This window comes from Nerophis ophidion, linkage group LG08, assembly GCF_033978795.1.
Source record: "Nerophis ophidion isolate RoL-2023_Sa linkage group LG08, RoL_Noph_v1.0, whole genome shotgun sequence".
NCBI lineage: Eukaryota > Metazoa > Chordata > Actinopteri > Syngnathiformes > Syngnathidae > Nerophis > Nerophis ophidion.
Genome location: NC_084618.1, coordinates 58,262,211 through 58,287,650, shown reverse-complemented (window position 1 = coordinate 58,287,650; position 25,440 = coordinate 58,262,211). Strand labels below are relative to the sequence as shown.

At 39.0% G+C, this 25,440-nt stretch overlaps 2 protein-coding genes across 3 annotated transcripts in view; one reads left to right on the top strand and one right to left on the bottom strand.

The window, feature by feature from the left end:
* Nucleotides 1-14,978, bottom strand: part of baiap2l1a (BAR/IMD domain containing adaptor protein 2 like 1a) — a 60,417-nt gene extending 45,439 nt beyond the window's left edge. Inside the window, exons 1-3 of one of the 2 annotated variants that reach the window (XM_061909072.1) lie at nt 14,714-14,978; nt 13,475-13,550; nt 7,661-7,747 (exon numbers count right to left, since the gene is read on the bottom strand). In XM_061909072.1, the coding sequence (XP_061765056.1) occupies nt 7,661-7,747; nt 13,475-13,550; nt 14,714-14,764 (214 nt within the window). In that variant the 5' untranslated portion in view covers nt 14,765-14,978. Of the gene's footprint in view, nt 1-7,660; nt 7,748-13,474; nt 13,551-13,624; nt 13,821-14,713 lie in introns of those variants that run through there. The other variant, XM_061909073.1, reaches the window with a different exon arrangement.
* Nucleotides 14,979-19,700: 4,722 nt separating this feature from the next.
* tmem130 (transmembrane protein 130) overlaps nt 19,701-25,440 on the top strand; it is a 13,233-nt gene continuing 7,493 nt past the window's right edge. Inside the window, exons 1-6 of the mRNA XM_061907349.1 lie at nt 19,701-19,832; nt 19,898-19,965; nt 20,033-20,204; nt 20,270-20,415; nt 20,481-20,565; nt 20,638-20,840. Coding sequence (XP_061763333.1) covers nt 19,825-19,832; nt 19,898-19,965; nt 20,033-20,204; nt 20,270-20,415; nt 20,481-20,565; nt 20,638-20,840 — 682 coding nt within the window. The 5' untranslated portion in view covers nt 19,701-19,824. The remainder of the gene's footprint in view (nt 19,833-19,897; nt 19,966-20,032; nt 20,205-20,269; nt 20,416-20,480; nt 20,566-20,637; nt 20,841-25,440) is intronic.

The window sequence follows — 25,440 nt, the reverse complement described above, 5'->3', positions numbered from 1 at the left end:
GTTAACTTGCCAACTGAGCATTTGCAATTTTATCCATGCAGCCAAAAGCAATAAATCAAAGAAGTGTTATCAACTGGCCAACTGCACACTCAAGGCCTGATCTACTAAAGGTTTCCTTGTGCAAGTACTAAAACACCTGCAAACTGGATAGCAGACGCAAGGCTGATCTTCTGGGCTCGTACATTTAACGTGTTTGCCTTCATGTACTGTATATGCAGAATAAATGCTGCTTATCAGAACAACCACAATACTGGCAGGACGATATGCAAATATAATCATTTAGCCTGAAATTATGTAAAGACCTTGGTTTTTGCATCTATATTTAGCATGTTTGGAAAGTACATGAGAAACTGGCACAGTTACGCACAAATGGCTGTGAGAAAAAGGCAAAGACAGAAAATGGAGAGAGAATTTGTGTGAGTGTGAACATATACTGTATCGACTGCCAGAAATAAGAATATTAGCCATATGCTCTTTTCAGCAATGCCATTTTATAATTTTATAGCAGCGGGACGACTTAAAAGACTGATTAAAACAAAGTCAATTGATTTGTATTTTGGTCTGCTCACGTTTTTTTTTAATGGTTTTCGTTATTTCATATACACTATTAGTAGATTTCCTACATAAAATAACTTTTTGTCACAGGAATTTTCTTGCGTCTCGATCATTCAAGTGCACCATCACCATTATTGCTGTGGAGGAAAATGAGTGCCTCCATGGTGACAGCCATGTACACAAAATCGTAATTTAAATACGGCGATGTGCACCACTTTTGCACTTATTATCAATTGCATATATAGTCTTAGTTAACCACCCGCTAATAGTATGCACAATTCTATAGCTGGCACACGCTAATTAGTGTTATTTGGAATCTTGGTAGATCAGGCCTTGAACCACATTGTCATTTGATATCATGCGCTCATAGAAGTAGACTTTTATGAGTGCATTGTGATAAGTAAAAAAAAACAATAAATCTTTAAGTATTTACTTAAATGTGTCATTAATCATTCACAATCTGAATTAAACACATAAATGTGTTATTAAATGGTCTACAAAATGTTTTACTTAAAAGTACATTTAATTATTTGATAATTTCATTCATTATTTTAATATTTAATAAATAAAAAACATTCATTTAATTATTGATTTCATTATTTTTGAATTTGGTGTTTTAATCAATCATTTCAGGATGTAATGATTTATTTCATTAACCTGTGTGTCAACACTTAATTACTTTTTTTTTAATCCGTCAAACTTAACCCTCAATGCCTCATTGGTTGAACCGGCACTTCCACTTGTCGACCAGAGAAGCGGAGGAGTACTGTTCGATATCGTGTTCTGAAAGTGCGGAAAAAAACTCTGACAGCTTCTATAAATTCCTCGACATGGTCTGGGTCAACAGATCTAGCTTCCACATTTACTCCACAAGGTCTAAAATACAAAACCCAAAACCAGTGAAGTTGGCATGTTGTGTAAACTGTAAATAAAAACAGAATACAATGATTTGCAAATCCTTTTCATCTTATATTCAATTAAATACACTGCAAAGACAAGATATTTAATGTTGGAACTGAAAAAAAGTTTTTTTTTGCAAATTATCATTAACTTGGAATTTAATGGCAGCAACACATTGCAAAAAAGTTGGGACCGGGGCATTTTTACCACTGTGTTACATGGCCTTTCCTTTTCAAAACACTCAGTAAACATTTGGGAACTAAAGAGACCAATTATTGAAGCTTTTGAAAAAAACGTTGCTTGGATGGCAACATGTGTTGCTCCAAAGCCTGTATGTACCTTTCAGCATTAATGGTGCCTTCACAGATGTGTAAGTTACCCATGCCTTGGGCACTAATACACCCCCATACCATCACAGATGCTGGCTTTTGAACTTTCTGCTTATAACAATTTTGGATGGTTCTTTTCCTCTTTGGTCCGAAATGTATACTTGTCAGACCACAGAACCCTTTTCCACTTTGCATCAGTCTATCTTAGAGAAGCCGGTGGCGTTTCTGGGTGTTGTTGATAAATAGCTTCCACTTTGCATAGTAGAGCTTTAACTTGCACTTACATATATAGTGAGCAACTGTAGTTACTGACAGTGGTGATTGGAAGTGTTTGTGGGCCCATGTGGTTATGGCCTTTTCACACCGATGTTGGTTTTTGATGTAGTAGTATCGCCTGAGGGATCGAAGGTCACGGGCATTCAATGTTGATTTTTGGCCTTGGCTTACGTGCAGTGATTTCTCCAGATTCTCTGAACCTTTTGATGATATTACGGACCGTAGATGGTGAAATCCCTAAATTCTTTGCAATACCTTGTTGAGAAATGTTATTCTTAAACTGTATGACAATTTGCTCACGCATTTGTACACAAAGTGGTGACCCTCGCCCCATCCTTGTTTGTGAATGACTGAGCATTTCATGGAAGCTGTTTTTATACCCAATCATGGTACCCAACTGTTCCCAATTAGCCTGTTCAACTGTGGGGTGTTCTAAATAAGTGTTTGATGAGCATTCCTCAACTTTCTCAGTCTTTTCTGCCACATGTACCAACTTTTTTGAAACATGTTGCAGGCATCTAATTCCAAATGAGCTAATATTTGCAAAAAAATAACAAAGTTTACCAGTTTGAACGTTAAGTATCTGGTATTTGCAGTGTATTCAATTGAATATAGGTTGAAAAGGATTTGAAAATCATTGTATTCTGTTTTTATTTACGATTGACAAAACGTGCCAACTTCAATGGTTTTGGGTTTTGTATCTACGACCAACTTCTGAAAAAGAATGAAGTGAAGTGAAGTGAATTATATTTATATAGCGCATTTTCTCTAGTGACTCAAAGCGCTTTACATAGTGAAACCCAATATCTAAGTTACATTTAAACCAGTGTGGGTGGCACTGGGAGCAGGTGGGTAGAGTGTCTTGCCCAAGGACACAACGGCAGTGACTAGGTTGGCAGAGGCGGGAATTGAACCTGCAACCCTCAAGTTGCTGGCACGGCCACTCTACCAACCGAGCTAAACCGCGTATCTTTCTTCGCCGTCAGGTTTTTGAAAGTCTTCCAATGTTCCAGGCTTCAAACCAAAGAAATCATTAAACTAGATTTGTGATAGCCCAGCCACTGACTTTGGTGGGTGAGTTTGACTGATAAGATAAAATCATAAACGCTGACATACGGGTACATTTAATTATTCATTAAACAATTAAATCCTGAAATAATTAATTAAATTGTGTTAATGAATAATTAAACATACTTAAATCAATAGTCAATTTAATAATTAGATAATTAATTAAATATTGAATACACCTTTACATTAAATATATTAATGACACATTATATGTATTATATGTAATTATTTGTTTGATTCTGTCCCATTTTACGCGACCTCCATTTAGAAAGCACACTTTATTAATCAAAAAAGTACTTAAGCTTGTTGCAGGGGACATACTAGGTAGGGAGAAGGAAATCTCACCAGCTTTTATGATTCAGCAAACATATCATGCATCACACAGGAGCACACAGCCACTACTGTGGTCCGTGTCTAGACAGTCTCATCAAATAGCTCCAAATATTTAAAATGCCACTCCTATTGACCGTAACATCATCTCATAAAAAGCTATCTTTAGCGAAACCCTTAGAGTGTTCCCTGCATTCTCACTCTTTATGCTCCGGGAAAACAAATAGCTGCGTTTGACATTACCATTCTTCTCACACAGACGGCCTATCTCCGTATTTCAAAAAAGCTATTCCCACAGAGGCTTGACAAACAGCAGCACAGAGAAAAACTGGAAGGGGTGTGGATTGCGCCATTCTCTTTTCTCGGCTCACATTTTCGTAGGCGAATGACAACTCCCTGCAGAGTCCATTCACGCCTTCGTGCACAGGAGGCTTTTAATTGTTTAAAACTGACACATACACAGTGCTTCACTCTCACAGGCCACAACATTTGGTACATACGCACGGCCAAAGGCAAGAGGTAAAAATATTGCCTAAACATTCGTACATTAATATGTTCATTAATAGGGTTGTAGTTCACAGTTGTATAGAACTCCACTGTATAATACTGAAAGCAGTTACACACAAAATTAAATGAAACAACTCAATAGCAGAATAACCATAACCATAACCACGGTGAACTCTCATAAGCACTGATTTTATAGTTTAGCACCTCTCTGAGTGCTATTTTTACTTTCCACCCACAGCCTGAATGCTTCTGTATATGTAAAGTATATAATACCATATCTAAACAACACATTCAGAACATTCATTCACAGGACTGGACTGTGCACCTTTCCTCCTTTTGCACTACTTTTCTTTTCTTTCCTTCCATTTTTTTTGCATATTTATTGACTGTCGCACTGATACTGGAGTTGCCTTTAATCTCATTGTACCTGTGTATAGTGACAATAAAAGGCATTCTTTTCTAATAACTCAAAATCCTTGGAATTTTTCTGGCAATACATTTTGTCCAAGTAGTGTTACTGTCAGGCAAACGCATATCACCTTTTTAATGCAATCTACCATGTTATTTTACTGATATTCAAAGCTTGATTTTGCCTTAAAAATGTTTTCCAGAAATCGGTCTTAAAGTGGAGGGGTCGTCTTATAATTAAGTCTGTAATATACAATAGTATTTTGGCTTGATTTTGTTACTTCACTCTTGTATCATTTACCCATAACTTAACACATGACAACACAGGATAATATTTCTTGATAATATTTAGTTACAAGCTCCCCAAGGAGAAACTAAAGCCTTGTAGTGATTTCCTACGTTCATCCTGAGTCTCTTAAATTGGGATGGGTACCGAAATAGAAATGGCACATTAGCACCTAAATATATGGGTAGCCACAACAACAACAATGCTGTTCTTCAATAGGTACCAATAATGACGGTTACAGCCAGCAAGGTGCATTCACAAATCCTTTAAATTAAGAACGTCACACATTACAACTAGTGATAGATACCTTTCCCATTTAAATCGATACGGTCCCGATTCCCGGTACTTGATAATCGATATGGTACCAATTCCCGCTACTTGAGAATCAATACGGTACCACGTACCAATATTCAATACTTTTGTGTGTGTTCTACTCTGTTGATAAATGATAATAATATTTTTTTTTTTTTACATTTAACAGTGAGTTGTGCTATCCAGTTGTTATCTTGTTTTCTTATTATTCTGGGTCCCATTTTCAAGTTCTGTACCGTAGACTTTGCATGCAGTTGCAATTCCAAGACGTAAGATGACGGTAGTGTATACAGTACGGTGTGTTACCTGAGTCCGGAGGTAGTCTTTACCATTAAGTTGAATTTGCCAAAGTGATTATACTGTAAGCATTAAAATTACACACCAGCTGATAGATTGTAACTTGTATCCGAGTTGTATGTTGCATTACCAAATTGGAAGTTTTCAAAATTGCCACATAAAATCGCCAATGCTAATCGGTAGCATGTCTATGGCAAATCCAATGAAAATTAACATCGAGCTAGCGTATTTGGAAAAAGTGCACCTTTACTGCACTTGTAAGTGCCTTCTTCCTGCATTGTTGTTGTGGAAAATTGTAAAATTACCTAGAGGTAGTCCGGCTGAGTTTGCTTTGCGTGCTTGACTGCCTTTTTATTACTTTTAAGCACCTGCACCAATTTGGTACTAGTATCGGTTAAAATATAAGCAATATTCATCTCTCCTTTTAAATTGCTTAAAAGTCAAAGTTTAAGGCAAAGTACAAGATGCTGTGCTACTTTCTGACCAGGAAAACAGGACTTGTAACAGGATTGATACAATAAACTGAGTAAATCCACACTGGACCAGACAATGGCAGCAGTGAACTCTGAGTTAAAAACTCCCAGTGAATAAATAGCCTTGCGTACCATTAGGGAGGAAAAATTCAAGTCTTCAACCAAAGAAATGATCTACTAAGTAATCCTGTCCATCACACCAGATGAAGACGCCTGACGCCATACATGTTCAATTTTGCTTCAATTTCAGCCTCTTATAGGCTCTTCCGAAGAGATAGACAGTTGGTGGATTAGGGCGAATCCAAACGAAGAGATGAGGAAAGATCCCTAGTGGAATGACATTCTTCTGTCGTGTTTATTCAGCATGTTTGCAGTAGGACGCCTGCTGCAGGCTGTGAGAGAATTCACACTCTTTCGCTAAATAGTCCCAGCAGCAAAGATTGTGCAAGGCGCACTCATGCGTTTCTATTGCTCATTATGAAATTGAGACAATAAGACCTTGGCAAACATGCACACAATTGTCATGTTTGTTTTCTTGTCTGGTCCAAATGAGATTCAACAATTTGATGCATTAAGGTTAAATGTACCATGTTAGCCACTCATTATTAGGTGAATATTTATAAATAATTACTTAGTTAAGAATGCTTCATTGTCATTGTCACTCTAAGGGGAACTGCACTTTTTTTGGAAATGTTTCCTATCGTTCACAATCCTTATGAGAGACAAGACGATATATATATATTTTTTTAGTTCTAATTTGAAATAATCGTCTCGTTCTAGGTGGCTAGCAATGCAGCTACTGAAATCAATCCATTCTGCCTCTAAATCCCTTTAAATTTGCATCCAAAAATATCGAAAGAAGTGACAGTAATGCTTAAAAATGACCAAAATACTGTAAATACTCCATGGTATCATGCATGTGCCTGTTACTACATTACATGCATATTTACAGTATACGGTACATAAAACTTTGTTAGACGTTTTCAGAAGGCTTTACAGGTGGAATAGATAGCATCCCCATTACCCGAATTGTTAGCCGCCTCTTGCTAGCAGTTTTACACAATTTAGTATGCAATGAAATAAGAAAGACATGTGTATCCTTGTCTAATGTAAGGATTGTGGATGATGGGCAATTTTTTTAAAAGCGCAATTACCCCGTAAGTGTATTGTGGTTGCATTTTTTAAATTCCTATTGTGACCATATTAAGCTGGTTCAACAATCAGTGATTATTATTTTTCTGGTTGCTTTGCAAAGATTTCTGCTTCTACAGATGTTTCCTCAAACCATTGTTATTACAAAAGTGAAACCACGGCGCAACGACCTAATGAAAAATCTGCGGCTGTCATTTAGAATACATTGCAAGTCCCTGCAAAAAAATGCACTTCAGAACAGAGCATTAACTTGATGAATAGTTAAAACATTTCTTTAAGATGCTTAAAAATTTGTCATGTGGTGGATCAAGCAAAACATTGCACAAACTTGCTAGTTGTCAGTTTGAAAATAAGGAAGCTTGTTAGCCAAAAAATCATACTTTCCTGTTACCACTGTGGTGACTAAGTGAGAGATGACAATTTTAGCCATTTAAAGAATTTTAGCCATTTAAGTTTTGTTTTTCAAAAAAAAAGAAAAGCTTTCCCAGTTATGGTGTGAAGAGTTGAAAAAGGTTCAAAAGTTGGTTCTGTCTAGCCATTAAGCCAAAATATAAAAATAATGTATTGAATGCACCTCAAAAGAGTTTTAATTGACTTTTAAATTTGATTGGGTTATTATTTCTAACAGTCAGGCTTTTTTGCTGTTTGTGTTAATGTTAGCGGTGTTTACATGACATGAACGTTGGAATTATGTGTAAGCAAAGTGTAGTAAGCCTATAACACTATAGCTAAACATTTATTGGAAAATGAATAAATTATCAATGTACCAAGTTCCCTGGACACTGGAGACATGGTGGCATTTTCCCCGATTTTCGTGATGGCATCAAAGTAGGCCTTTCCAGCGAAGGTCATACCTGCATGGATGGGCAATGTTGAAACATTTGTATTTCCTTCCTGAAAACACATTTAGTCATATTTCTATGCTACAAATATTTATACTGTAGGAACGACTCCCAAGGTACTAAATAGTGTGTTAAACCGTGTTAGCTTCAGTAACGGAGGGTAAGTACATCAACGGAATTTCCCTTATTGGTGTTTGTTGCTAGGCATATTTCATAGGGCTTAATCATAACTGCCATTAGGGTTGTTTAATAGTTACTGATGAAACTTGAAAGAAAACAGGCGTAAGAAACCCGACTAATTAAATTAGATGGTTGTAGACCACCGAAATGTATTTAAACAGGCACCCTCCAATTTGAATAGATTTATGGCCTGTACTGTTGGAAACTTAAATGCAAATCTTTTTTTTTTTTTAAATGTTTGTAGGCTTGCGTGAGTTGTATTCATTTTGAGAAAGTGCAGACTACATCTTGAGATAAATAACTTCAATTGTCTCAATGTATTCTGGCACAAAGTGGCTAATTGACTTTTTAATGATTTATATTTTTGTATTTATTTCTTTTGTTAGTCTCTTCAACATTGCAGGTGTAAATATGCCAAATTATAACAAAACTGCTGGTTTACATATAATGATAATATGATATTTGTCCCTAGAGCCTGTTAAGGATCACAAAGCGTAAGAAAAATCTCTCCTCTCTTCCACTTTTTGCTACTTTTTGGTTTTGATTTTCTGGGTTTTCAGAGTGGGAGGCTAAAAGCACAGAGGACCGCTTGAAAAAAAAAAAAAAATACAGTGTTCGCGACACATCTTAAAATAAAGCCTGGCGCTCTCCCTACTATCCGTCAGTCAGCTACAGACGTGGGGGCTAGGGATGGGATTTCTATTATTTTTTTAACCGATACGGTACCAATTGATACCTGTACTCAACTGTACATAAATTGCTTGATAAATGAAGTAATTTTTTTAATGTGAAATTTAAAAATGTGCTGGTTATGGTAATTGTGCTGTCCAATTGTTACAAACCCAATTTCCATATGAGTTGGGAAATTGTGTTAGATGTAAATATAAACGGAAAACATCCACCCATCAATCCATTTTCTACCGCTTATTCCCTTTTGGGGTCGCGGGGGGTGCTGGTGCCTATCTCAGCTACCGGTGCAATCGGGCGGAAGGCGCTGTACACCCTGGGCAAGTCGCCACCTCATCGCAGGGCCAACACAGATAGACAGACAACATTCACACACACATTCACACACTAGGGCCAATTTAGTGTTGCCAATCAACCTATCCCCCGTTGCATGTCTTTGGAAGTGGGAGGAAGACAGAGTACCCGGAGGGAACCCGCGCATTCACGGGGAGAACATGCCAACTCCACACAGAAAGATCCCGAGCCTGGGATTGAACCCAGGACAGCAGGACCTTAGTATTGTGAGGCAGACACACTAACCCCTCTGCCACCGTGAAGCCCATGTTCAAACTCATAAACTTTATTTTTTTTGCAAATAATAATCAATTTAGAATTTCATGGCTGCAACACGTGCCAAGGTAGTTGGGAAAGGGCATGTTCACCACTGAGTTAAATCACCTTTTCTTTTATTAACACTCAATAAACGTTTGGGAACTGAGGAAACTAATTGTTGAAGCTTTGAAAGTGGAATTCTTTCTCATTCTTGTTTTATGTAGACCTTCAGTCATTCAACAGCGTATTTTACGCTTCACAAAGCGCCACACATTTTCGATGGGAGACAGGTCTGGACTGCAGGCGGGCCAGGAAAGTACCCGCACTCTTTTTTTATGAAGCCACGCTGTTCTAACACGTGCTGAATGTGGCTTGGCATTGTCTTGCTGACATAAGCAGGGGCGTCCATGACAAAAGACGGCTCTTAGATGGCAGCATAGGTCTATCCAAAATCTGTAAGTACGTTTTCAGCAATAATGATGCCTTCACAGATGTGGAAGTTACCCATGCCTTGGGCACTAATGCACCCCCATACCATCACAGATGCTGGTTTTTTAACTTTGCGTCAATAACAGTCAGGATGGTTTGCTTCCACTTTAGTCCGGATGACACGATGTCAAATATTTCCAAAAACAATTTGAAATGTGAGCTCGTCAGACTACAGAACACGTTTCCCCTTTGCATCAGTCCATCTCAGATGATCTCGGGCCCAGAGAAGCCGGCGGCGTTTCTGGATGTTGTTGATAAATGGCTTTTGCTTTGCATAGTAGACCTTTAACTTGCACTTACAGATGTAGCGAAAAACTGTATTTAGTGACAGTGGTTTTCTGAAGTGTTCCTGAGCCCATGTGAAGTCGGTTTTTGATACAGTGCCGTCTGAGGGATCGAAAGTCACGGTCATTCAATGTTGTTTTCCGGCCGTGCCGCTTACGTGGAGTGATTTCTCCAGATTCTCCGAATCTTTTGATGATAATATGGACCGTAGATGTTGAAATCCCTACATTTCTTGCAATTGCACTTTGAGAAACGCTCTTAAACTGTTGGACTATTTGCTCACGCAGTTGTGAACAAAAGGGTGTGCATTGCCCTATCCTTTCTTATGAAAGACTGAGCATTTTTTGGGAAGCTGTTTTTATACCCAATCATGGCACCCATATGTTCCCAATTAGCCTGCACACCTATGGGATGTTCCAAATACGTGTTTAATAAGCATTCCTCAACTTTATCAGTATTTATTGCCACCTTTCCCAACTTCTTTGTCACGTGTTGCTGGCATCAAATTCTAAAGTTAATGATTATTTGAAAAAGAAAAATAAGTTTATCAGTTTGAACATCAAATATGTTGTTTTTGTAGCATATTCCACTAAATATGGGTTGAAAATGATTTGCAAATCATTGTATTCAGTTTATATTTACATCTAACACAATTTCCCAACTCATATGGAAACGGGGTTTGTATATATTGTCTTATTTGCAAGCATTATAGAGTAGACTTTGCATGCAGTTGCAATTCTAAGACGCTAGATGACAGTAGTGTATAGACAACAGAGCATTGCTTTAACCAGGAAGTAGTCGTTGCCAATAAATTGAATGTTTGTCCAGTCTTATGGTTTGTACCATAAGCATAATACTACCTACTTGCTGTTTGATTGTAACGTGCATCTTGGTTGTAGTTTTGTTGAACAAATTTGGAGGTGTTGAAATTGCCATGTAAAATTGCTAATGCTAATCAATAACGCCCAATGTAAATTAGCCTCGAGCCAGTACATTTTGAAAAAGTGGCGCCTTACTTTCTGTTTCAGTGTTGTCTATAAGGCATAATTGCTTTGCTGGCATGGACAACTACCCCATTACCTAAAGGCAGTTTGGCTCAGTCTGCTGTGAGCGCTTGCTTACCCGTTATCACAAATGCTAACCAGTGGCATGTAAAGAGAAAAGCTTGTGCACTTTGGAATAGTGGAGACTTACTTTACTGTCAGGCATACTTGCTTTGTTGGCATTGAAAATTGCAAAATAACCTAGAGACAGTCAAATTGAGTTTGCTACGAGTGTTGCTTGAGTGCATGTTTCCTCGCCAAGTGTTTGCCAAGCGTAGGATTTTACACGAACGGACAGAATACGGTCTGTACCTCTAAAAGTACAGAATTCGGTCCCCATCCCCAGTGGAAAGTTTATGTTTCAGTATTATTTTTTTCCTTAGGGAACAGGCTAAAATAGCACAATAGCCATGATATATGGCATGTATTACGTTGGGAAAGTGCACACTTAAAGTATACAATGTACAAACCCCAAAACCATTGAAGTTGGCCCGTTGTGTAAATCGTAAATAAAAACAGAATACAATGATTTGCAAATCATTTTCAACCTATATTTAATTGAATAGACTGCAAGGACAAGATACTTAACGTTCGACCTGGAAAACGTTGTTATTTTTTTTAAATATTAGCTCATTTGGAATTTAATGCTGCCACAGGTGGCAAAAAAGACTGAGAAAGCTGAGGAATGCTCATCAAACACTTATTTGGAACATCCCACAGGTGAACAGGCTAATTGGGAAAAGGCTGGTATAAAAACAGCTTTCATGAAATGCTCAGTCATTCAACAACAAGGATGGGGCAGTTTAGCTCGGTTGGTAGAGTGGCCGTGACAGCAACTTTAGGGTTCCAGGTTCGATCCCCGTTTCCACCATCCTAGTCACTGCCGTTGTGTCGTTGGGCAAAACACTTTACCCACCTGTTCCCAGTGCCACCCACACTGGTTTAAATGTAACTTAGATATTGGGTTTCACTATGAAAAGCGCTTTGAGTCACTAGAGAAAAAACGCTATATAAATATAATTCACTTCACTTCATGGGGCGAGGGTCACGCACAACAAATACATGAGCAAACTGTCGAACAGTTTAAGAACAATATTTCTCAAGTAGCTATTTCAAAGAATGTAGGGATTTCACCATCTACTGTCCGTAATATCATCAAAAGGTTCAGAGAATTTGGAGAAATCACTACGCGTAAGCGGATTAGCCCGTGACCTTCGATCCGTCAGACGGTACTGCATAAAAAACCTGCATCAGCGTGTAAAGGATATAACCAAACGGGCTCAAGAACACTTAAAAAAAAACCTGTCAGTAACTACAGTTGGTCACTACATCTGTAAGTGCAAGCTATGCAAAGCCAAAGCCATTTATCAACAACACCCAGATATGCCGCCGGCTTCGCTGGGCCCGAGCTCATCAAAAATGGACTGATGCAAAATGGAAAAGTGCTTTTGGAAATTGTCCTCCGGAACAAAGAGGAAAATAATCAGCAATCTGTGATGGTATGGGGGTGTATTAGTGCCCAAGGCATGCGTAACTTAGACATCTATGAAGGCACCATTAATGCTGATAGGTTTTGGGAGCAACGTATGTTGCCATCAAAGCAATGTTATCATGGACGCCCCTGCTTATTTCAGCAAGACAATGCCAAGCCACGTGTTACAACAGCATGGCTTTGTAGCAAAAGAGTGCGGGTACTCGACTGGCCTGCCTGTAGTCCAGACCTGTCTACCATTGAAAATGTGTGGCGCAATATGAAGCCTAAAATACCACAATGGAGACCCCGGACTGTTGAACAATTTAATCTGTACATCAAGCAAGAGTGGGAAAGAATTCCACCTGAAAAGCTTCAAAAATTGGTCTCCTTAGTTCCCAAATGTTTACTGTGTTGTTAAAAGGAAAGGTCATGTAACACAGTGGTAAAAATGCCACTGTGCCAACGTTTTTGCAAGATGTTGCTGCCATTAAATTCTCAGGTAATGATTATTTGCAAAAAAAAAATAAAAAATAAAAATTCACAGTTTGAACATTAAAAATGTTGTCTTTGCAGTCTATTCAATTGAATATAAGTTGAAAAGGATTTGCAAGACATTGTTTTCTGTTTATATTTACGAATTACACTATGCGCCAACTTCACCGGTTTTGGGGTTTGTACTTCAATTATTGAAAATATCCCATCATATCATATGCATTTAAAAAGTGACTTGAGTGCAGAGTAGAGCTTCTTGGAGGCTCTGTTGTAGCTCATTACCAGTAAAAGTTATTTCAAGTTGTTGAGAAATTACATCATAAATGGGACTTTCTCATCGTATCCCATTGGGTTGAGTTTTTTTCTTGCCCTGAAATGGGATCTGAGCCGAGGACGTCGTTGTGGGTTGTGCAGCCCTTTGAGACAGTTGTGATTAAGGGCTATATGAATACACTTTGATTGATGATTGATCGACTTTAAAAAGCTGTGTGCACTTACCTGTGACTGACTTCTCGTAGCTCTTCCCTAGGTTGACCATGTTCCTCAAACTGGGGTTGAACTGTTCCATCACATTCTGGGCAAAGTAAGTATAAGAAAGGAAGAAAGTAAGCAACAAACACACACACACACACACACACACACACACACCATTTCAGACATTTTGATACAGTTTTCTTGCAGGGTGGTGGGGGCCTTTTTCCATGCACGAGGTGCCCTTGAAATGTGACTACAATAAAATCTTCAATGTTTAACTTGATCTTTAACACTGCTATTTGTGGTATGGACCCTCCTTTCTCCTCTCGCCCCCACCCTCTCTATTGAAATGCCTGAATGGTCAAGTGCTGTTAACCTCCCTGACTTGCGTCCCCCCCGCACTCCCTGGGAGGAACAATGAGGAGCAGGTATGACTTAACAATGCAAAAAGTACAGAGAAGGGCGGTGAAAAAAAAAAATAGAAGCAAACTGGTTCCTTGTTTTCTTTTCTTTTTTTTCTCCCCTCCCACCCCATCCAGCTGAAACTGTGGCATGGATGACTCTCACTCACCACACACACACACACACACACACACACACACACACACACACACACACACACACACACACACACACAGTCATGTAATTAAATAGCTCATTATAACTCATAAATAATTTTTGAATATTTAATAATTATGGGACAAGCAGTAGAACATGGATGGATGGTACTTTTTTATTGTTTTGTTGTTGTTGTTGTTGCTATTTTTGTATTACAACATTTTATTATTGATCATGATGTACTGCATTGTAATCTTTTGTTTTGTGATTGTGTGATGTTTTTTTGGCCTGGACCCAAGGAAGAATAGTCTCTACAGTGTAGACTAATGGGGATCCTTTATAAACTAAACTAAAAAACTAAACTCAGATGTGTTGTTTGTACACGTCACTACGAGGAAACCCAACACCTACTAATCACCACCAGTGATTAGATTTATGGTCCAACAATGCTGAATTAATCCAATCATCCGTGGATTATTGATGCCATTAATATGGACAATATAAGGAGCTGCAGCGGCACAACAAATATGCAAAGTGTGATTTTCCATATATTCCATTCAATTCAAAAAGGCGTAAAAACAAGCAAACATAAAACGCACTTTTCACATCGTTTTGCTGCTGTTTTTTTTAAACAACCTACGCTATTTTGCAACATAAAACAGGAAATGATCCCTTCACCGTGTAACTTTATAACAAATGACTCACCTTATAAGTCAACTCCGTAAGTTTGCTGACGTCATGCGGAGCCCCCGACATGATGGTACGTTGATTTTCTCAGGTATACCACAACAACAAAAACAACAAATAAATAAAATAAAAAAGGTCGAGTATAATCCGAATGGTCAGTCGCCTTTACTGTCGAACCCAGAGCCGGTGGTCCTGCTCCCAGCATGCACCGCACGCATATATGTACAGTGTACAGTGACGCTCCGGACAGCAGAGAACTCTCTGCCAGCGGAATGGACATCAGCCGGTGTTTAGGGAGGACCGCAGGGGCGGGGCTGTGACGTCACGTATGCTTAACAGGTCACGTGGTGTGCGATAATGATTTATGATTAGTCATTTTGCCGTGAATATGACATGTTTTCAAGTTGTGGCAAAAGTGGGGTTCGAAGGAAAAACACATATTATTCAAAGCTTGTGAGATTATTGTCCACCAGAGGGCGGTACAATACAACTGTAAGGCATCTCTATTGAAATGTTGCCTCTTTTAATCAGTTCTAACGGCTGGGTTCACTAAAAATAGCCAACTCTTTCAGCTTCCTTATTTTTTTGATATTAAAATGAATTCTAAACAAAATTATACAAATGGTAACCAAAAAAAATATGGAATCATGTTTTGAACCACTAAAAAAAAAGTTGAAGTACCACTGATAGACACTCGGTGTGGTAAATGAAATTACCCTCAGCATTTGACCCACCCCCTTGTCCCACCACCTGGGAGGTGAGGGGAGCAGTGAGCAGCAGCGGTGGCTGCGCTTGGGAATCATTTTGGTGATCCATCCCCCGCTTATTCCCTTTTTGGGGTTGTGGGGGGCACTGGTGCCTATTTCAGCTACAATCGGGCGGAAGGCAGGGGTCACCCTGGACAAGTCGCTACCTCATCGCAGTCAATTTGGTGATATAACCCCCAATTCCAACCCTTGATGCTGAGTGACAATCAGGGAGGTTATGGGTCCCATTTTTTATAGTCTTTGGACAATAAAAAACAGTCTTCTCTAGTTTCCATCCATCCATCCATCCATCCATTTTCTACCGCTTATTCCCTTTGGGGTCGCGGGGGTCGCTGGTGCTTATCTCAGCAACAATCGGGCGGAAGGCGGTTTACACCCTGGACAAATCGCCACCTCATCGCAGGGCCAACACACATAGACAGACAACATTCACACTCACATTCACACACTAGGGCCAATTTAGTGTTGCCAATCAACCTATCCCCAGGTGCATGTCTTTGGAAGAGTGAGGAAGCCGGAGTACCCAGAGGGAACCCACGCATTCACGGGGAGGACATGCAAACTCCGCACAGAAAGATCCCGAGCCCGGGATTGAACCCAGGACTACTCAGGACCTTTGTATTGTGAGGCAGACGCACTTACCCCTCTTCCACCGTGAAGCCCCTTGATTAACAATTTTACTCCACTCTCTAGTTTATTGCTTTGAACTGGTTAAGTAAGTGACTGCAAAGTAAAATAATTATTATTACAAATTAAACATTTCTACAGCTGGAGAGTTAAAAAGCTGTTTAAAACATTCTACATCTGTTTTTCCAACATTATGAAAGCTTTCTGGACTTGAAATAACGCCTTTTTTGTCCCCTTTGCACTCTTTTAATCCAATATGCTGCTGCATGAGGCTGAGCCAATCATTGGCCACGATACTGACTAGCACTCTTAGATTAGTTTGGTCTCCACTTTTGGCCAATACTATACTGTCATATTTATATGTTAAGTTTATTTAGCCATTTTAATGTTTACAAATTCTTAATTTTAGGCTAAACATGTTGTACAGTATGCTTTAAAAAATCCAAATCAAACAAGAAAATAATTCCGATGTGGTGGAAAATATTTGAAGCGTGATGTGGCAAGGAACAACTGTAATAGCAAATCTCTTAATTTTAGCAACTAAATAATGAAATAGTATCGAATAGGATTGAATAAAGAATAAACTAGCAACTTTAACATGATATAAAAACTAAGATAAATATGATCTTTAAAAAGTCTCTCATCCCTCATCTAAAAAACATACCTAATCTAAAAATAAAAAGTGTAACTAATTCATATTGGGCAAACAAAAAAACAAACTCAATAACAAATGTGTGATCCGACTGTAAATCGACTTGAGCGTGGTCAGAGCCTTTGAGGTCCTAAACTGTTACGTTTGGTGTGGCTGTTGTTGGTATTGAGCCCAGGATGCAGAGACAGCAAGCAAAGTGTAGGTAAAAATAAAAATACATATGATAAAAATAAATCATTTTATTATAGTAAAGCAAAATAGAAACAGCGCAGCAGCAAAGTGCACAAAAAAAAAATAAACTACAGGCACCGTCTCCTCTTGTGGCCATACTACTGTAGTATTGATATTTCTACAAAACCCGTTTCTATTTGAGTTGTGAAATTGTGTTAGATGTAAATATAAACGGAATACAATGATTTGCAAATCCTTTTCAACCCATATTCAATTGAATGCACTACAAAGACAAGATATTTAATGTTCAAAATCATAAACTGCGATGAGTTGGCGACTTGTCCAGGGTGTACCCTGCCTTCTGCCCGATTGTAGCTGAGATAGGCGCCAACGCCCCCCGCGACCCCGAAAGGGAATAAGCGGCAGAAAAACGATGGATGGATCATAAACTTTTTTTTTTTTGGCAAATAATAATTAACTAAGAATTTCATGGCTGCAACACGTGCCAAAGTAGGTGAGAAAGGGCATGTTCATCACAGTGTTATAACACCTTTTCTTTTAACAACACTCAATAAACGTTTGGGAACTGAGGAAACTAATTTTTGAAGCTTTGAAAGTGGAATAATTTCCAATTCTTGTTTTATGTAGAGCTTCAGTCGTTCAACAGTCCGGGGTCTCCGCTGTCGTATTTTACGCTTCATAATGCGCCACACATTTTCCATGGGAGACAGGTCTGGACTCCAGGCGTGCCAGGAAAGTACCCGCACTCTTTTTTTACGAAGCGATGCTGTTGTAACACATGCTGAATGTGGCTTGTCTTGCTGAAAAAAGCAGGGGCGTCCATGAAAAAGATGGCGCTTAGATGGCAGCATATGTTGTTCCAAAACCTGTATGTACCTATTCAGCATTAATGGTGCCTTCACAGATGTGGAAGTTACCCATGCATTGGGCTCTACTGCACCCCCATTCCATCACAGATGCTGGCTTTTAAACTTTGCGTCGATAACAGTCTAAATGGTTCGCTTCCCCTTTCGTCCCAATTACACGATGTCGAATATATCCCCAAAAAATTTAAAATGTGGACTCGTCAGACCACAGAACACTTTTCCACTTTGCATCAGTCTATCTTAGTGAAGCCGGCGGCGTTTCTGGATGTTGCCGATAAATGGCTTTCGCTTTGCATAGTACAACTTTAACTTGCACTTAAAGATGTAGCGACAAACTGTATTCAGTGAGAGTGGTTTTCTGAAGTGTTCCTGAGCCCATGTGGTGACACCTTTAGGGATTGATGTCGGTTTTTGATACAGTTCCGTCTGAGGGATAGAAGGTCACGGTCATTCAATGTTGGTTTCCGGCCATGCCGCTTACGTGGAGTGATTTCTCCAGATTCTCTGAACCTCTTGATGATATTATTGACCGTAGATGTTGAAATCCCTAAATTTCTTGGAATTGCACTTTGAGAAACGTTGTTCTTAAACTGTTTGACTATTTGCTCACGCAGTTGTGGACAAAGGGGTGTACCTCGCCCCATCCTTTCTTGTGAAAGACTGAGCATTTTTTGGGAAGCTTGTTTTTATACCCAATCGTGGCACCCAACTGTTCCCAATTAGCCTGCACACCTGTGTGATGTTCCAAATAAGTGTTTGATGAGCATTCCTCAACTTTATCAGTATTTATTGCCACCTTTGCCATCTTCTTTGTCACGTGTTGCTGGCATCAAATTCTAAAGTTAATGGTTTTTTGCAACAACAAAAAAAGTTTATCAGTTTGAACATCAAATATGCTGTCTTTGTAGCATATTCAACTGATTATGCGTTGAAAATGATTTGCAAATCATTGTATTCTGTTTATATTTACTTCTAACACAATTTCCCAACTCATATGGAAATGGGGTTTATATATATGTATATATATATGTATATATATATATATATATATATATATATATATATATATATATATATATATATATATATATATATACATATATATATATATATATATATATATATATATTTAAGTTTATTCGTCATTTCATCATATTTGATACTTGGAATATTTATTTATTGAGTTGCTTAAATAAGTTGCATACATTTTTGGCTTATATTAAGCATTTTCTACCATAAAAATAGCTAAATAAAATGAAAATATCAGTACTACAGTTGCATTGGCCAGTAGTACAGTAGACCAAATCACTCAAAGTGCACCGTTCAGTATCGTGGCTCAGCCTCCAGCAGCATTAATATATTGGATTAAAATAATTTAAAGGTGACTATGTAGGTGTATTTTTTTTTAGAGGGCTTTAATGATGTTATAAAATGTGATCAGAAAGTCTAAACAGGTTTTTTAATGCTCTAGCTGTACAAACATATCCAATTTATAATTAATGGTTTCCACTTTACGGAAATGTTTTTATCGCGGTCATGCCCGGAACCAATTAACAGCGATAAATGAGCGATGACTAATTTGTTTATTTTCTTAATCATGCAGCATATACTGTATGTGTATTTGCTTGGCAGTAGCCAAAGTGTTTGGCATAGGCCGACAAACAAAATTGCATTTAGGTTCACAAAAAGCACTGATCACACTGACATAAACACTGTCATCAGAATAATTTCAGTTTCCTAATTAATCAAAAAGGAATTCTTTGTTTTCCAAAAAAACACATTCATTAAAAACCATCCCCAAAACAGTCATGAGAAAATAAAAATACATTCTATGATTTGCATGGATGGAGCCCACAGCTCAAAAGCTAATTGTTGTTCCTGCAGGGGCACATGACTGCAACGCATGGTGACAATTTCAAGCATTTAACAGCATTTAGCCAATGCTGGAAAATCAGAGTGGAGCTCAGGCGCTTCATTTGCCTTCATTTTTTACTTGATGTCCTTGAGAGAAGAGGACCGGCAAACATGGAAAGGTACTATTTTGACTCCTTAAATGTCTAAAATTAGCAATTAACTTGGTTTTATATGGCGACTGAAGGATTTGGTTGCTTCCTATCCTGGTTATCTTGGGTGTGGCAAAATCGGACGACGCCCTGACAGATTTAGGTATGAAATTAACTAACTTCCACTTTTCAAGCATGGCACTGATTGCACGGAATCTCGCTTTACACAGAAAATATTGCTGGGAAGCTGGTTTTCTATCAAATGGAAGGTAACGCCACCTATGTGAGAAACACGGGAGAGCTGGCATCCGACGTTCCCACAGAGACCATGTTTGAACTTTCAGACCCACAGCAGAACTTCAGCACGGCAAAGTTCAGCTACACATGGGATTTAGGAAATGGGTATGGGGGAGTCATTTCATTATTTTTTTTTACTTCTTTATGAGCATCCTTTTTTTGTACTGCAGAAAGGTGATCCAAGGGAACGAGCCTGTTGTCAGATACCACTATGCCTCATCTGGAAACTACACGCTCCGGCTTAAAATAGGAGTCAATCTGACTAAATACACTTCTCCTATAACCGGGGTCTACACCAAGGACATTCAAGTGCTTGGTTTGTGCTGTTAAATTGTGTATGAGGCTATCATGCTGGGACTCACAAGTGTAATTAATTTGCAGATGCAATCAAAAGCATTGAACTAAAGGGGCCTTCTGATTATGAGGTCTCTCAAACCGCCAGTCTGGCTTTCAATGTTGATGGAAGGTAGGCTCAGCTGCCCTGTGTAGTTTCTCCATCTTTACGTACATTTGCAATCAGTATGATTTGTGTCTTCAGTCCTCCCATGTGGGTTTGTTGGCGTTTCCTTCCCAACTGCGTGCCCGACACGACGGGGGTCTGCACTCTGACGATGCTGTACGAGAACATCCTGTGGCTCAATCACACCTTTACCTCAACCGGCTTTCACTGCCTGGACATCAGCGTCCGCAATGACATCAGCGAGTTGCAGACCTCCTTCAGCCTCTTTGTCAGGAAAACCAGTAAGTGGGCACACACTCTGTAGGCCTCTTTGCATGTAGGTAGTGAGTGAAAGTTGTTAAAAGCACAAATAAACAGTAGAAATGAGTTAAATAGGCAGACATAATCACAATTTATGGTTTGTTAATGTTCTGATTAGTGATGCTGGGAACAATACATTTTTCAAATCTGATTAATCACAGGGCAGCACGGCGGAACATGGGTTGGTTCTTGTGCCGGGTCCTGGGTTTGATCCTGGGCCTGTGATCTTTCTGTGTGGGGTTTGCATGTTCTCCCTGTGACTGCGTGGGTTCCCTCCAGGTACTCCGGCTTCCTCTCACCTCCAAAGACATGCACCTGGGGATAGGTTGATTGGCAAAACTAAATGGGCCCTACCTAGTGTGTGAATGTGATTGTGAATGTTGTCTGTCTATCTGTGTTGGCCTTGCGATGATGGGGCGACTTGTCCAGGGTGTACACTGCCTTCCGCCAATGTGCAGCTGGGATCGGCTCTAGCACCCCCACGACCCCAAAAGGGACAAACAGTAGAAAATGGATGAATGGATGTCTAGAAAGGACAAGCAAACTGGCAGTCTCATGGATACCCAGAATATATGATGATCATCCGAATGGGCGCAATACTGAAAGGAGAAGATGCACCCCCTGCAACCCTGTAAGGATAAGCAGTAGAAAATGGATGGATGGATGATCAATCAAACCTGCTCGGTGGCCTTGGGTTAGTGTCCGCCCTGAGACTGGAAGTTTGTAAGTTCAAACCCCGGCCGAGTCATACCGAAGACTATAAAAATGGGATCCATTACCTCCCTGCTTGGCACTCAGCATCAAGGGTTGGAATAGGGAAATCCCCAAAACGATTACCGTGCGTGGCTACCGCTGCTGCTCACTGCTCCCCACACCTCGCAGGGTGTGAACATGGGGATGGGTCAATGCAAAACTTAAACATTTTGATTATTTGTGAATATTAGCTCTAAACTACTTGCATAATGCAAGTTAACTTAAAAAAAATCCAAATATTTTACACAAATTACATTTTATTGTCAGAATATCATAAAATGTATACTTTGAAATTATTTACTTGGGGCTGTCAAAGTTAACGAACGCTTTTACTCATGCAAGAAATTAAATTTTGCATTAATACTGTCTCCAACCTCCGATCCGTGACACATTTTGAGGGAAATATGAGTGCAGCAATCTACAAAGACACCCTGGATAAAAAACAATATTTTTCATGCAACCTGATGGCGCTAGAGATGTGCTGCAAAGAGGAATGGGCAAAAGTAACCAAAGATAGGTGTGCCAAGCTTGTGGCATCGTATTCTAAATGATTTGAGGCTGTAATTGCTGCCAAAGGTGCATCAACAAAGCATTGAGCAAAGGTTGTGTATATAATGAACATGTGATTTTTATTTTGTTTTATTTTTAATAAATTTACAATTAAAAATAAATCTTTATATCCGAGTTGGGGAGGAGATCCTGCCCAAGTGGAGGAGTTCAAGTACCTTGGGGTCTTGTTCATGAGTGAGGGAAGAGTGTATCGTAAAATCGACCGGCGGATCGATTTGGCGTCTGCAGTGATGCGGACCCTGTATCGATCCGTCGTGGTAAAGAAAGAACTGAGCCGAAAGGCAAAGCTCTCACTTTACCGATCGATCTACGTCCCTATTCTCACCAATGGTCATGAGCTTTTGGTTATGACCAAAAGGACAAGATCACGGGTACAAGCGGTCGGAATGAGTTTCCTCCTTCAGGTGGTGGGGATCTCCCTTACAGATAAAGTTAGAAGTTCCATCATTCTTGAGAAGCTCAAATTCAAGCCACTGCTTTGCTCAAAAAGGTTCATTACGTCTTCTTATTCATACACTCTGTCACATTTCTTGTAATCAGACAATCCATCCATCCATTTTCTACCGCTTATTCCCTTTGGGGTCGCAGGGTAATCAGACAATGTTTTCTGTATATTAGATGGAATCTTTACCTGACATGGTTTGACTGTCATCTGCAGTCTTCTTCAGAAGGGTCACCTGACCACTGTTACGCGTTGCTTTCCATTAGTGGAGTAACTGAACCAATACAGCAGGTCATGAAAAAACAACAAAATAAACACAGCAGTTAAACCTCACACAAAAATAAGACAGTTACTTGTACATCCAAAAGACAAAATAGAACAAGACATGAAATGCAATGTCATCTACGAAATCCCGTGTAAATCATCCGAAAAATCATACATCGGAGAAACAGGGAGGACATTCAACACAAGGAAGAAAGGACATCAGAAAGAATGCGAAAAAGAGACAACTGGAAGGTTTATGAGAAGCCTAAAACAAAAATCTGAATAGGAAATCTTAAAACCAGCCATATCAGATCATTGCAAAATAAATAACCACATCATGGACTGGGACAACAGCAAAATCATCGGGACAAAAAGTAACAAATTCAAACGATGGATTAAGGAGGCGATCGAACTAAGGAAGCAGCCCAAGTAAACCATCAATCGGGATGAGGGAGCGTTTATGCTCTCGTATACCTGGGACTCCCTCCTCCATTAACCATCAAGCAGCGAGGCGGGGGGGTAACCAACAAGGTAGACTTGACAGGTCTGCCTGATTGGCCACGCCTATAAGAACAGTTGATAGGCAACAAGTCACAGTCGTCAGGTGACCCTTCTGAAGAAAACTGCAGTTCACAGTCAAAACATGTCAGGTAAAGATCCCATCTAATATACCGAAAATATTGTTTGATTACAAGAAAATTTGAAAGATTATAAAGCCACTGCTCCTTCACATCGAAAGGAGCAGATGAGGTAGTTTGGGCATCTGATCAGAAAGCCGAATGCCTCCCTGGGGAGGTGTTTAGGGCAGGTCCGACCCGTAGGCTACCACGGGAAGAACCAGGACACAGTGGAGGGACTATGTCTCCCAGCTGGCTTGGGAACACCTAAGGACTCGTGTGCTAGTCTGCACAATACTGAAGCAGAATGAGTCCAACATTAGCCAAGAATGTTTCAATATTATATAAATGGCAAACATTTGTCCATGAAAATACGATAAAGCTGCTGATGGTGTGTTTGACAAAAGAGCTAGAAGGAGATATCGTAAAAGTCCACATTCCAAGGTAAATCCTGTACATTATTATGATGTCACTTCATAAAACTATTGTAGTTCTTAGCAGTACATTCTATTGTCTTTTTTTGTACAGTATTTTGTATCAAACTGTTTTTTTAAAGGCAAGTTTCATGTTAAAACGGTGCTCCAATTAAACTGATTTCAATTAATTTCAATAAGAGATGCTGATTTCAGATACAAATGTGTCTTGAGTTAAGGGTCCTATCCCACCACAAAACTATTTAAGCACGCAAGTTGAGGTACTACAGTACTTTGAAGCAAAATATACCGATAGCACAACCGTCGGAGTCTCATCACTCCTCTTTGCACTGACGTCTGCATTGACCTGACCACTGACCACATGACAACCCAACCCATGTTAAGGTAAAGGCGTACATTATGTTTCTTCAAAATTGTGTTTAAATCTGCGTTTCTTTCATGATTAATGTGATAATATTGTTGTAGTTCCTAGTTCTGTGGGAAAACCCTGATATTCCACTTCATAAAAACAATTATGCAATATGTTATTTATATTAACATAACAGTGATATGCATCCTGTATATAAGCATTGGTTTTGAGAAGAATCGATCTAACTTTGTAGAAGGGTAGACTTCACTACACGTCTTTATAAGCTACATTTTAAAATGTATGCAATATGTAATTTTTTATGACATTAAAACAGTAATATATGTCCTGCTTATGACCACCATATGTAGGAAAAATGTATCTAGTTTTGTAAAAAGTCAGGCTTCACTACATGTCTCAAAAGGTCCCCTATTATATAATATGTACTTTTAAGTCATTAAAACAGTTATAAGTGTTATGTTTATAAGCACTAAATGTGAGAAAGTGTTGTAAAAAGGCAAGAATTATTACACGTTTAAAAAACAGGCCTGGCTCTTTACAAAGGACAGTATATCCGTTAGTTAGCTACACATGTTGAAGCTTTATGGTTTATTATTTTGTTTTTCTTCAGCAAATGGGTTAACCTGTTAAAATGTGAGTGTGATGTTAGCACTGTCGCTCACACAGCTGTGCTAATTTTGATAACGTTTGTGTCCTCCCCCACTTCCTTTGTGTCTTTTTGTTTTACGAGATTGATGGCATCTATTTAAACGTTGGACAAGTGCAGAGTTACAGCGTTAATAAAGTTAATAAAGTGCACAATAGCGCTTCTTGGAGTCAGACAGTCCTTACAGAGACAGTGGACAAACACACTCATTAGCATTAAAGCTACAGACGTACAAAATGACATTTTTCCACTAGGGCTTGAATTCCAGCGTCAAGGCTAGATTTCTCGCAACTACTGTATATCCTGTGAGACTTATTTAAAAATGAACAAATAGTACATGGTACCTGAACACCGCAAAATAACCTTACACCCAAGCTACATTTATATATTGAATACAATTGTCCATACCATGTCAAATTATGTCAACAAAAGTTAAAAAAAAAAAAAAAAAAAAAAGGTTTTAAGCCACAAAAGGGATACATACACCT